The sequence below is a fragment of the Eumetopias jubatus genome, unplaced genomic scaffold, assembly GCF_037043125.1.
Source record: "Eumetopias jubatus isolate StellerSeaLion01/CBP00866 unplaced genomic scaffold, mEumJub1_p1.0 scaffold_10, whole genome shotgun sequence".
Taxonomy (NCBI): Eukaryota; Metazoa; Chordata; class Mammalia; order Carnivora; family Otariidae; genus Eumetopias; species Eumetopias jubatus.
In genome coordinates this window covers 27,972,802-27,986,765 of record NW_028274816.1, presented here as the reverse complement: position 1 = coordinate 27,986,765, position 13,964 = coordinate 27,972,802, and the positions used below count along the sequence as shown (strand labels likewise).

The window sequence follows — 13,964 nt, the reverse complement described above, 5'->3', positions numbered from 1 at the left end:
TCTGTTCCCTTGTCCCTTCGTAGAGCAAATTCCCTTTGCTGTAACAATTCGAGAGGACTAACCAGGGGGTATAGTCCATAGAGTCCCCCAGATGGGACCCCTCCTCCCCTCAGCAGACTGCTCTGCTCCCAAATGGCAGTGGCTCTGGGATGATTTACTCAGAGAGGTGGGCAGACCAGGGAAAGGGAGACCGCGAGTCAGGGTGTGCGCAGCTGACTTCACCTGCATCCCGCTCACGTTAGTGCTTCAGTGGTGAGTCATCTGATGGCAGCGCCAAGCGGGGAAGGGGCCCAAAATCTGGGGGAAATGGAAGGGGGCTGCTCTTAAATAAGCAAAACCCCAGGGGGACGACTGGGTGGCTCAGTTGGTTAAGAGTCTGCCTTTGGCTCTGGTAATGATCCCAGGGTCCTGGGATATAGTCCCATACTGGGCTCCTTGCTCAGCAAGGAGCCTGCTTCTCCCTCTGCCTGCCGCTCCCCCTACTTGTGTTCTCTCTCTCTCTGACAAATAAATAAATAAAATCTTTAAAACAAACAAACAAACAACAACAAAAAACCCCCCACAAAACTCCAGGGAGCTACGAGGCAAGGTTAGAGTATTCCTCATTGATGTGAAATAATTGTTTTCATAATTTAAGGATTAAGGGACACTGAACAGATGATTCCTTTTCAGATTTTCTGCATAGTAAGCCTGAGCCACAGATTGGCCATCCGGTCCTCCTAGCTCTGGGTGGATGCCCAGTTCTGTCACGTTACCATTTCGTGGAGAAGTTGCCCTCCAGCCTTGTAGTGAACCCAGGAGTCTCTCTGAGAGTCTCCCGTTCTATCCAGGAGTAGGGTTTTGTTTTTAACAAAAAAACCCCAAAACATAAAATTTACCATCTTCACCGTTTTTTTTAAAAGATTTTATATATTTACTTATTTACTTATTTAGAGATCGGGGGAGGGGAAAAGGGAGAGAGAGAGAAAATCTCAAGCAGGCTCCACACGCAGCTCAGAGCCCGACGAAGGGTTCTGTATCATGACCCTGAGATTGTGACCTGAGCCGAAATCAAGAGTCGGTCGCTCAACCGATGGAGCCCCTCAGGAGCCCCTATCTTCACCATTTTTAAGTGTACAGTTCAGTAAAATATATTCACATTGTTGCCCAACAGATCCCCAGAACTTTCTCATCTTACAAAGCTAAAACTACTCATTGCACACCTTCCCACTTTCTGTTTCTGTGGATTTGACTACTTGAGATAACTTCATACAAGTGGAAGGGAAATAATGCAGTATTTCTTTTTGTGACCGACTTATCTCACTTAATGTAATGTCCTCAAGGTCCATCCATGTTGTACCATATGCGACAGGATTTCCTTCCATCTCCAGGCTGAATAATATTCCCTTGTATGTATAGACCACATTTTGTTTATCCATTCATCTGTCGATGGACCCTTAGGCTGCTTCCCCCTCTTAGCGACTAGCTTTTTACTTCAGCTCTGAAGTGCTGCTGGGAAGGTCCTTGCAGAGTTAAGCCTCCATGACAGTCACTTCGTTGCCACCAGGAGAAATGGCACCAGGAAGGGATTCTTTTGGCTTCCTCCACCCCTGCATCGGGGTCATGGAGGCCATGCCGAATCATGTAGTTTGCTTTCTGTGGCTCCAACTGTGTGATTTGAAATTCAGCCTCAGCCTCATTTGAAGGAGCTGAGAAGGTTTGTCCCTGAAGGGAGATAGGCCTCTCTTTACCCTTGTTTTTAAGGCCCTCACGTTCCCTCTGAACTCTAAGCACCCACTGAAAGGGGAGTGGAGAACTGTGTGCAGAGGGTAGAAAGTCCCACGTGGGTGGTGGCATACGGATTGGGCATTTGATCTCTGACTTTTCTATTCCAGAGACACAAGGAAGCCCACAGTTGCACTGTCCGCTGTAGGTGAGTGTTCCCCCCCTTGGCTCAGTTCCTTCCTTCCATCCCTTCCCTCACAGGGACTGCCCCTGCCCCAGTCCCTGGCTCGGCTGGGTGGGATTTTAGGTCTCAGAAGTTAAGAGTCAGGAGTGCTAAGCATGGTCAGGAACTGATTTTAGGATTCAAGGACAGGAGCCAAAATGGTTTGTTTTTAAACTTTTTATTGTGGAAAATTTCAAACGTGTATGAAAGTAGAAGAAGATGAAATTGCTTTATGTTCACGATCCAGCTTCAACAACTGTCACCATCCAGCCAGTCTTATTTATTTCATCTTTACCTCTACCCACTTTCCCACCCCCAACTCCCATCTCTTTTGGAATGATTTTGAAGGGGCGCCTGGGTGGCTCAGTTGATTAAGCGTCTGACTCTTAATCTCAGCTCAGGTCTTGAACTCAGGGTCGTGAGTTCAAGCCTCACGTTGGGCATGAAGCCTACTTAAAAAAACAAAAAGGAATTATTTTGAAGTGTGTCCTGAGTGTCAATATCATTTCCTTAACAAATATTTCAGTAAGTGATACTTATAGAAGAGAAGAATCCTGTAAGAAAACATGATCATGATACCATAAACGGACCTAAAAATGTTAACAGTGGCTCTTTAATATCAATATTTAAGCGGTATTCAAATTTCCCCAATCTCAGTTGTTGCTGTTTTACAAATTATTTAAGTCAAAATCCAAATAAAAAACATGCTTATAAGTGGTTGATATATTTCTCATCTTTTACAGTTGGTAGGTTTCTTCTCCCTCTCCTTTTTTGGTTTATTTTTCTTTTCCTGAGGTTTATTTATTGAAGAAACCAGGTTGTTTGTCCTGTGGTTTCCCCATAATCTAGATTATGCCAGTTGTGTCCCCATATTGTCATTTAATGTGGATGTACTGAAACTTTGAAATTACTTTCTGGCCCCTCTGTTTTCATTGCTCAGTTGGAATTGACTGTTTTTGGAATTCTGCTTTGGGGCTGTTATGGGATATTTATGGAGAGTAGAATTTGGGCATAGAACTGGTATATCTTACAGTGATGAAGCCCAGTCATCAGTATTGTGTTTTGAAGATTTATTTATTTATTTTTGCAAAGAGAGCGAAAGAGTCGGGGGAAGCAGGGGGAGAGGCGGAGAATCCAAGCAGACTGCACTGAGCACATCCAACTCTGGGCTCGATCTCACGATTCCAAGATCATGAACTGAGCCGAAACCCAGAGTTGGTGGCTTAACCGACTGAGCCACACAGGTGCCCGTCTATGTTGTATTTTGGCATCCTTGTTAAAAATGTACATTATCTGTCTCTTAAATCCTGCTGCTTTGCATCTTTTTGGTACATTTGAATTCACATTTGGTGTTTGCTCCAAAATGATTACATGATTCTTCTTTTCTCTCTCACATCTCCATGCCTCATCATTTAAAGACATGGAGCATCATGACTGTATTAAGCAGGTGGATTATCTGTTCTGGGCAGTTAGGGACCATGTCTGTTTTGTTCAGTGCTGTAGATCAACGTCAGACCACCTGTCTGACCCGAGGAGATGCTCTGTAAATGTTTGTTAAATGGCAGTGGGGATCAGGCACCTGTGCCTGTGTGCTAAATGCTTAAATAAATCTGTTGCTCTGCCCCCCGCCGCCTGCCTTACTCCCGCCACCTCAGCTTTTAGGCACTTAGGACTTGAGACACATGATGGCCCACAGACATGGTTGCAGAGGACATCCAACTGAATGAAATACAAATGGTCTGTAAATGCCTCAGTTACCTCCCTGGGATTCTGTTGCTTCTACTTAGAGGTTTCTAAGTTAGGCTGGTTGTAGAGGAGCTATAAAAAGAAAGACAGTTCTTTTTTTCAGCCCACTTGCTCTGATTACTTTCTCTTCTGTTGTAAGTCCTCTAAAGAAGAGAGGTGGGAGACTTCTTTTTTGCACCTCAGTGAGATTTCTCAGTGGTAGCACAGCTGCCCTGGGAGAAAAGAGGCAAATGAGAGGCTGTGGATTTGGTAAGCTGCTCGATCTACCATTCCCTGAAGGTGCAACCTTGGCCAGTAGTTTATGGTGTTGTTTATGCCTTTGGGGTAGGAAGAAGTAAGAACCTGTGTGTACTCCAGAGTATTCTCTGTCTGAGAATACCAAAGGTCTGGGAACTCTGTTTGACTCCGTTGTCACGATCCTAGTAGATTGAATTAGGGGGTTCCCTTCCCTTTGGAAGGCTTCATGGTCTGATGAGTCCCCACACTGGGGACAGTGTATTTCTTTTGGAAGTCTTTGAGTAATCTGTCTTGAGGAAATGGGGCAGGCTCTTCCTACTCATTTTCTCCTCTAGCTGATACCCTTTCTTGCAAACAAACTGGCTCTCCTACACTGGCTTCCTCCTTTAGGGATCTCCACCGTTCGTTCCTAGGTGACTTAAGATGCCCTGTGTCTTAAGCAAAAAAACACAACAAACAAACAAATACCCTCACCAAAACCAAGCAAGGGTAACTTCTGGGTCTTAACTCCATTTCCTGTTAGATTCTGAGCCCTTGCTGTGTCAAGCCCACTCTAGACTTCTTGGATCATGTTGCCTTCCATAGCCCTGGATCCACGACGATGTCCCCAGTGACAAACACCCACCCAAAGGGAGAAATATGTGTGGTCTGAGCAAGGATGAGAAGAGATGGGAAGGAGAGCCATAACTTGGTTATTTTTAAGAGTCAGCTAGAAGTGCTGATATGTCCTAGATTTCCACAGGTCTCAGCCCCTCTGGCATCTCATGCTATGCCTCCTCTCACATAGCTCCCTCATTACTGTTGTTATCTCTTTGTGTTGGCAGAGTGGGGAAAGGACTCAGTTCACAGTGCGGGGCATGTTCCCGTTTCCTGACTTAATACAGGGCCAGTGGCCATGTGCAGCCACTGTTGGGAGGAGAGAGTGCAGGAGGGAAATGGTGCACAGATCCTTCTGAGGGCAGAATTGGGCAACGCGGGGGCTTATTCTTCAGCGGAGGTTCAGGAACCTTTCTTTCTCCAAGGTTGCCCTCCTAAATAGGTAAGAAAGTAAGTGGGAAGGAGCAGGCATTGAGCTGAGGCTCTTCTGAGTGGGAGCGCCAGGCTGGTCGCTGGGGATGATGAAGAGCCAGGCTATGTGATGGGTAGTTAGTTACCAACTACAGAGCCATGTTGAGCTGCTGCTCGTGAGAAACCATGTTTCCCTGCTGATTCTGTGTGGAGGTAACCTGTAGAGTTTTTTCCTAAGTGAGACTATTTCCTCAATTAGCTGACTCCGATCCTGTTCTGATGTGCTAATTCATTTTATTTTTTGGCCTCATTTTCTCTTTAACGGTGGAGCTGGTGCAGTCATAGAAACTTGAAGGGTTCTGTTCACTTTCAGCTGGAACTCATTACCCAGCCGCCCTGGATGTGCTCTACTCTGGTCCCAGGGGGGTTGAGGGCAGCCACTTTCTTCCCCTCATTTTTCTTTGCAGCCGGTGCCTCACAGGTCAAATGGAATAAAAAAAATGCTAATTGCCTTGCCACCAGTCATGACGGGGATGTGCGAATATGGGACAAACGGGTGAGTAGTCTCTTCTCTCCCACCCCAGTTGGTCTTTAGTCCCTCCCAGGGGGTGTGAGGAGGATGCTGTGAGTAGCAGCACTCATCTTGAGAGGCCAGGGTGCCCCGTGTGCTGCGGCAAATTGCCCTTTTAAGATCACAGTACCAGAAGACATTTGCTTCCTGATCAAATTGATGTTGAAGGAAGATAGAGAATATTATGATCAGTGGTTAAGAAAATGAACTGGGCCTGACCTAAGTTAGAGCCCCACTTTACTGCCTCCTAATTATGATATCAGCTGAGCCACTACACTTCTCCAAGCCTCAGTTACCTTATCTTCAAAACGAAGATAATGATAGTGAGTATGTCATTGAGGAGGTCAAGCCCGGGGACCAGATACTATTCTAGAACGGTCAGCAGGCTTCTTATCCCTGCCCCAGATTGCAGAGCACCAACTGGTTTTTCTAGGACATATTCCATCCTGGGTATTTCTGGTATAAATCACCGAGGCAAAGTACTTAGGGTGCTCAAATCCTCCCTTCGACAGCCAGCTGTCCCATCAGCCTCACAAGAGCCTGCAGAGCATATATTCTTCCTTCACAATCCGTGTAACTGATGGGCATGGAAGAGGTGCAGCGTCCTGGGCTGCCACCGCCACGGAGAGTCTTTTGAGAGTTTGGTTTGTTGGCATCAGTGAGAACATTGATACAGGCAAAGGCTCCCCCATACCCCCATGCCCCATACCCGACTGGCAGTCGACTTTGTAAGATCTGGGGTGTCATACTGCTTCCTGCTTTTGAAACTGGAGGCTAGAGCTCCTCAGCTTCTGTGGGAAGTACCCACTTTTAGTTTTCCTGAAACTATCAGCCTGGGTGCTGTCACCTCTCAGCACAGCTTCTGGCAGCCCCATCCCTTCCCTGTGGCAGGGAGTTGGTCAGACATTGAGGCAGAGGAGAAGGAAATGAAGCAGGGATGGGGAGTCCGCTGGATTGGGTGCCACATTTTGCTGGGGAGGCATGTGCTGGCTGAAGCCCTCTGCCTTACGTGGCTCTTGGGTGAGAAGGTGATTTTGTGAGCGGGGGTTAGACAGGTACGTCTTCTATGTCTTAGTATTTGTCTCTGTCCCTTAGTCCTGTCTCGTAACAGCCATTCTCCCCTCTCTTGATTTCTTAAAGTGGCGATGGGGTTTGTTCCTTTCATCACTAGCATAGCATTTAAATATAGTAAATGGTTTAAATAAAATATTTGGTCAGTTCGTCGTGCATACAGACTTGCTTTAGACTGTTTTCAGGCCATAGGCAAAAATAAACCATTTGGTACTTAGCCATAAATCCTGTCAGTACTTGTCTTCCAAACTAGTATTGGAAAACCAGTGGTGTTCCTTATCTTGCGGAAAGAGACGGCCAAACTATTCCTCCCTAGTCTTCCAGTTGGTCCACTGAGAATCCTGACTTCCCTCAGCAGTTTTATCTGTTTTGCTTAAAGGGTTTTAACTTTTTTTTTTTTTTTTTGCGCTCTTAATACTCACAGCTTTTGCTTAGATGGATTGTAAAACTTGTAGGTCATATTTTTACTCCTCTGGCACTTTCCAGAGTCAAAGTAGCACTGATGACCCCAAGCATCAGAGGCTTAAAAAAATATGGTATTGGTGGCAATGTTGGATTTCATTCAAACACCCCAGTGATGAATAGTAGTAACATTTACTACACGTTTATTATGCACAGGTATTGTTCTAAGAACTCTCTTTATAACTAGTCTTTAAAGTAAGTACTATATTTATCCCCATTCTACAGATGAGTAAACTGAGGCTTGCTTTGTTGTTGGGATTTGAACTCAGGAAGGCTGGTTCTGAAGACTGATCTTAACCCTGTAGAGCAACGCTGATTATAGAAGTAGTTAGATGCTCTTTGTAGAGAATGTAGAAGAGAAAATAAAAAATGTTTATAGGCCCATTACCCAGAGACAAATGCTAACATTTTGGTGTTTTCTTTTCTTGTACTTTTTAAAAAACGTGGTTTATCCTATCACGTATATGGTCATGCATACTTTTTCCATTCAATAGCATTTTCCCTGTGCTATAATCCCTAAGTCTAACATTTAGTGGCTATATCATATTATGTCAGATAGCTGTACTATAATTGACTCTAAAATTTAATTATTCCCCATTTACTGTTTGTGTTATTTCTAGTTTTCTAGCTTTTTGTAAAATTGGAACATTCTCTTAAGGGAAAATTTAAGTTGCTTGATAAAAATTGTCAAAGTTTTTTGCCAAAATGTACTATTTTGTATAAACACCAGCAGTGACAAATGTAGCCTTGCCAGCATTGAGTATTGTTTACAAGTATCTTCTAATTTGATAGCTTAATAAAATCTGACTTTAATGTATATTTCTGCGGTTTCCTCCCAAGTTTGCTTGTTTTATATAAGCTTATTAGTCGTGTATAGTTATCTTCTGTGATCTGTGATGTGTGTTCATTCTCTTGGGGGTCTTGGGACTCGATTACTTTAAGATTGGTGGTTTTACGTCCAGTCTCGAGGTGAGGGCTGTTCAAATGTCACAGCCCCTCTTCTTGGGTGATAGTGAGGAAGGGGAGCAGGGATTGCAGATGCACTGCTCAGGGAAGGAGCACCCACTATCCTGTATCCTTCATTAAAGCCATGCCTGGGGCTGGAGCGGGACGAAATCAGGCTCACGGGCCCGAATACAGAGCATGCGTGAAGGAGGGTTGGCGAAGTCTTTCTCCCTTTTGTTTTTTTAAACAAAACAAAGTGGAGTTTCTTAAGGATAGAGACAGGATCTGGTAGTGTGTTTGTGTCCCCATCCAGCCCCCAGCAGACTGTTCTGTGGTAGACACTCAGGGAATTCTTTCTAACTTGACAACGCTCAGTGCCCATCCTGTTGTAGAAACCCAGCACGGCAGTGGAGTATCTCGCAGCCCACCTCTCCAAAATCCACGGCCTGGACTGGCACCCAGACATTGAGCACGTTCTTGCTACCTCCAGTCAGGACAACTCTGTCAAGGTGAGTGACCCCCAGGGACAGTTGGGGGAGCTGCGTGTGGGAGGCATCAGATTGTGTAGCAGCACTTTGTTGGGAAGGAAAGCCGCACTAAGCACAGTGTGTGTGCTGTAGGGGGCTGGGCAAGCAGGCGGGGCTGCGTGGGCCAGTAGGGACGATGGAGTCGCATGTCTCTGATGGGGCTCCTGGGATTTGCTCAGAGCGATTTCTTTCCCTTCGTGAAGGGAAGTCAGAGACTAAACCATTTAGAAAGGAGAAGTTTATTTGCCAAGAAGTTGCCAGGAAGTGAGATTTCACGAAAAAAAACACCACCAACCCAAACCAGATATATCAGTAAAGGAAAAAAGCCCACAAAATTGTAAAGGTTACCAAGTTTATGATTAGTCTCCCTGGGCTGGAAACCCAGCAATTTTCTCAGATCATTATCATATCTGCAAAAGTTAGGACATCGTCAGTCAGCATTGCTACAGTCAGGGATAGAGTTGTTTTACTAGAGATTCTCTCTAACTTACAGGAAATGCTCCAGGGTTTATGTTGTTTCCGTGACCCTATTATTTTTGGTTTATCTCAGAGCACAGCATTTCTTGTTGTTTGTTTTTCCTGTCCTGACTCTGGGATGTGGTGCCTGTAGAAGGATGCAGGGCACAGGGCCAGCCTCGTTCCACAGGCCCTCCTTGTGGTCAGGTCCCTGTCTGAAAGGACAGAAATTTGACCACAGAAGTTTGCTTAGCAATTGTGTGATTCAGCATCATTAACGTAATGCTTTGTTTACATGGGCACATGGACGATGTCATTTTTTGGTATGGTGAGCAAAATTAGAATCATAACACTAAGGCCTAAAAAGTTAACTTCTGTCTTGAGGTTTGTAAATCCCTTAGGGTTGTCATTTACTTTTATGTGCCAGAGTGGGGTTTTTTGGTCTGTTTTGGGTTTGGGTTTTTGTCACCTTGTCATCCAAGTTCAGAACCCAGAAACCATCCAGTTCCCCTCCTCCTCTTTCCTCAAGTTTGTCGCTCTTCAGTGACATCTCTACCACCTGTGAGGCTGGATTCCATGGGTATTGAAGCAACAGACCAGTTTCCACATGTGAGACTCAGTCCTTGTTCCTTACTTGTAGGCTGAGCTTATGAATTAAATGAGACTTTAAAAAAATTTTTTTTGTAAGATTTTTTTGATTTATTTGATAGAAACAGCGAGAGAGGGAACACAAGCAGGAGGAGTGGGAGAGGGAGAAGCAGGCTTCCTGCTGAGCAGGGAGCCCAATGAGGGGCTCGATCCCAGGACCCTGGGATCATGACCTGAGCCGAAGGCAGACACTTAATGACTGAGCCACCCAGGCGCCCCGAGACTTCTGACATGGTTATTTAATTTATTTCACTATATCCTGGTGGAAGGAAGACAGTTTTTATTGAATGTATATAAATAGCATAATTGTAAAAAGTGAAGCAGTTTTAGAGGCGCTTTGCATAATATTCACCCATCATTTTTAGTTATTTGTAGATCAGGATCAATATGTCATTTTTTCCTACATAATCATTTTCTTAAGTTTACCTGATGATAGGTTAGCTTATAATTTGTAGTAATACATTTTTGTTATATTTTTATTTTCTGAATTGAAGGGGTACGCTGGAACAAGATACCATTGAATGAATGTTTCACCTGAGTTTATAAATTATTAAACTGTGAAACTGTTGAATTGAGGGTTAGAGCTAGATCGAGAAGAAAGAAAAGGATTTTTCTTATATGGCTATTAAAAGTAGACCATTAACCACAATGAGATGAATTCATATCAGTTTAATGATTTTTTCCCCCCTGATCTTGGGTTAAGCAGTCAATTTTACAACACTGCCTTCTTCTAGATGAAGAGTCCTGGAGATTCAGACACAGTTCCTTGGTCCATCCTGACATGTGTGTCTGCCTGTGGGTCAAGGTCAGCCTTCCCGAGAGTCCTGTACCCACGAGGCTGTTCAAGAACCTGGTTCTTTCTTGCCTTGCTCCTCTGGTATTTCTTCAGAAGCCTTCCTTTCTGATCTGTAGCTTGTAGCAAGGGCCTTTTGGCAGGGAAGAGAAAAGCAGAAATCACCTATGGACGAGAGGACGGCATGGCTGTTCTCGTTCTTACGGTGACCAGTCTGTCAGGTTGAAGCAGACTGAAGTCATTCACATGCAGCATATAATCATTTCATAAGACTGGCAGTTGTTGCCTTGAGAATAAGATCATGTTATGAAGTGAGTGAGGACTTGCTCAAATCCCCAGGGTCCTCTAACTTGTCCCATAATTATATGTTATAATTATATGGTATAATGCTCACCAATCGAGCGCATTTAAATCTGGAAACAAATCTTTTTTTTTTTAAAGGATCGATTTTGTTAACAGTTATCGTGACAGTCTGTAAATAAGCATGAAAAGGACCCAATTGCTGAAATATATTCATAGTACTAATAGTTTGCTTGTATGTGATTAACTTAGGGAGGTTGAACTTTTTTATTTGCTTGTTTTTCACATTGGTAGACTTGATAACAGGAAGACATTCACAAAGTGTTGATCTAATTAAAAGTCTGGAGAGTGCCAAGCCGACCTCATGATTTCTAGTTTCCCTTCTTTTGTAAGTTGAGGGAGCAAGTTATAGTTTTCCCTGTAGCCATCAGGGGAAACCCAGAAGCAGTTTAGATGGAAAACACATCTTAGGGGCGCCTGGGTGGCTCAGTCGTTAGACGTCTGCCTTCGGCTCAGGTCATGACCCCAGGGTCCTGGGATCGAGCCCCACGTCGGGCTCCCTGCTCAGCGGGAAGCCTGCTTCTCCCTCTCCCACTCCCCCTGCTTGTGTTCCCTCTCTCACTGTCTCTCTCTCTGTCAAATAAATAAAACCTTAAAAAAAAAAAAGAAAACACATCTTAACAATTTTATTATTTTGAATATGGAGTCTGAATTTGGCAAAAAGAGAGTTGTCAGAAGAAACAAGAATTACCTCATGTGATCCCTTTATAGTCACACCCTCCTCCAACCCCCAACTTTTAGCAGCCACTAATGTGTTCTCCATCACTGTAGTTTTGAGCAGGTCATTTATTTTTTTTCTTGAGATTAAAAAAATTTTTTTTATTAGTACAAGCAGGGGGAGCGGCAGGCAGAGGGAGAGGGAGAAGCAGGCTCCCCGCTGAGCAAGGAGCCCAATGTGGGCCTCGATCCTGGAATCATGACCTGAGCTGAAGGCAGACGCTTAACCGTCTGAGCCACCCAGGTGCCCCGAGAAGGTCATTTAAATGGAACGATGCAGGATGTAACTTTCTGAGTTGGCTTCTTTCACTCAGGATAGCACCTTCAAGATTCATCCAAGGTGTTTTAAGAATCGATAGATGATGTACTTTTAGTTGGCGAATAGTAATCCACTGTATGAATATGCTACAGTTTATTATGTGTTGACCCGTTGAAGAACATTGATTGGGCTGTTAGCACTTTTTGATGATTGTGAATAGAACTGCTATAAACATTCACATATAGATTTTCCTGTGAATGGAACTTTCCAGTTTTCCGGGACAAATAGGAGTTGGGAATCACTGAGTCAATGATGTATGCATGTTTAACTTCTTAAGAAACTGCCAAACTGTCATCTATTTTTTGAAAATAATTTCTTAATACTGGAATAGTTCAGAGTTTCAGTTTTGGGCCTCCTGCCTTTGGTGTTCTACCATTTTCTGCTTCATGACAAATGCTCAGGCTCTAAGTATAGTTGTGTCTCTTCCTTGAAAGCACAGGCGTCTCTAAGGCAGAGTGTGTTGGGCTCACTCTGGGCATTCTGGAGCCTCACGTTCCGCATGGTCAGTGGCGGAGCGGGTGAGTGTGTACATGAGTGCGTTGGTGTCCAAACGGCCACCTCTTTCCTGTGTGACCTTGGGCAAGTTAGATTGTTTAGTAATTTAGCTTCTACATTTGAGAAAGAACTGAATGACACCCATTATTTGGTTGTCGCAAAGATTAAATGGGATAAAAAAACCTAAAGCTCTCAACTCTGTCTGGAATGCAATAAGTAGTCAGCACGTAGGCTGTCTTTAGTCGTTACTTTGCCCTGCATGATGTAAAAGTGACACAGGGTGAAAGCTTGTCAGTCTGACCTTTCACCTGCAGGCCCATTTAATGAGCTGACGCTGATCTGCCCCGAGGGCTGGTCCTGGTGATGTTGGGAAATTCTCCTGTAATGTTGATATATGGGAAAGGTTTTGTGTGTCTGCCCCTCTCCCCTAGCTAGGAGGGCTACCGGGAACACACTGAGGACAGAGAGTGAAGGGACCGCAGGCTGCGCTTATTTCAATTGCAGTTTTTTCATGGTATTTATTTCACAAATTATCCTGTTTTCTTTCTTCCAGTTCTGGGATTACCGCCAGCCTCGGAAATACCTCAGTATTCTCCCTTGCCAGGTGCCTGTCTGGAAGGCCAGATACACTGTGAGTGGGACACACCACCTCCTGCTGGGGAGCTTCACCTTAGTGTTCCAGACATGGGGGCCAAGGGCCCTTTTCTCTTATTTTCTTTGTGAGGCAGTTTTCTCTTTTTGTCTTGGCTGAGGGGTGGGGCAAAGGCGGTCATGACATGACGGCATAAACCTGGTATGTATTTAAAAACTTGGCCCTTGGAATGTTGGGGAAGAATCTGTGGGAGAGTTGCTCACCATAGACTGGGAGGCCCAGGCGCATGCAGGTGGTCGCAAATGGCAGGGAAGGGGTAGAGGTGGTGCCAGAGGGTTGTGGGGCTTGCGGTCAGTAGATGGTGGTGGAAAGAAATCTGGCTTTAGATTCAGAAGACCTGGGTTTTGGGTCCATCCGTGCCTTTGAATTTTTTCTCAAGATTTACTGAGATGTAATTGACGTGTAACATTGTGTAAGTTCAAGATGTACGCTTATTTCACTTAGCATAATGCCTTCAACCTCACCCATGTTGTGGCACATGACGGGATTTCCTTCTTTCTTGTGGCTGAATAATATTCCATTGTGTGTGTGTGTGTGTGTGTGTGTGTGTGTGGTGTGTGTGGTGTAAGATACATCTTCTTTATCTGTTCATCCATTGATGGGCACTTAGATTGTTTCCATATTTGCAGTGAGCCATTTAATATTTGTGTGGCCTTGGGCAAGCTGCTGGATGCTCTTGAACAATACTTTCCTCCTCTGTAGCATATGAATATAATTTTTACCAGGACTTCCTTTTTATTATTGTGATAAAATTTACCATTTTAAAGTACGCAATTCGGTGGCATTTAGCACACGCACAATTATGTCTTTCCTTTTGAAAAGTGGTATGTGAAAGTGCTTTAGAAACCATAAAATGCTACAGATATAGGGGATAGGCTATTAGTCTTTCAGCAATTTTCCCATTGTCACATTGATAGCTTTTGATCAGAGATAATATATTTTCTTCAGTGTCAGCTTGAAAGGGAGTACAGGGATGAATAAAGCTGCCTTTATGCATTAGGCTGTCACCCTGAGGCGCTGTGGAACATAG

The 13,964-nt window shown here is 44.3% G+C and overlaps 1 protein-coding gene across 1 annotated transcript in view; it reads left to right on the top strand.

The window, feature by feature from the left end:
• Positions 1 to 13,964, top strand: part of WDR59 (WD repeat domain 59) — an 84,025-nt gene that overhangs the window by 26,525 nt on the left and 43,536 nt on the right. Inside the window, exons 6-9 of the mRNA XM_028092901.2 lie at positions 1,875 to 1,912; positions 5,386 to 5,474; positions 8,360 to 8,476; positions 12,836 to 12,913. Coding sequence (XP_027948702.1) covers positions 1,875 to 1,912; positions 5,386 to 5,474; positions 8,360 to 8,476; positions 12,836 to 12,913 — 322 coding nt within the window. The remainder of the gene's footprint in view (positions 1 to 1,874; positions 1,913 to 5,385; positions 5,475 to 8,359; positions 8,477 to 12,835; positions 12,914 to 13,964) is intronic.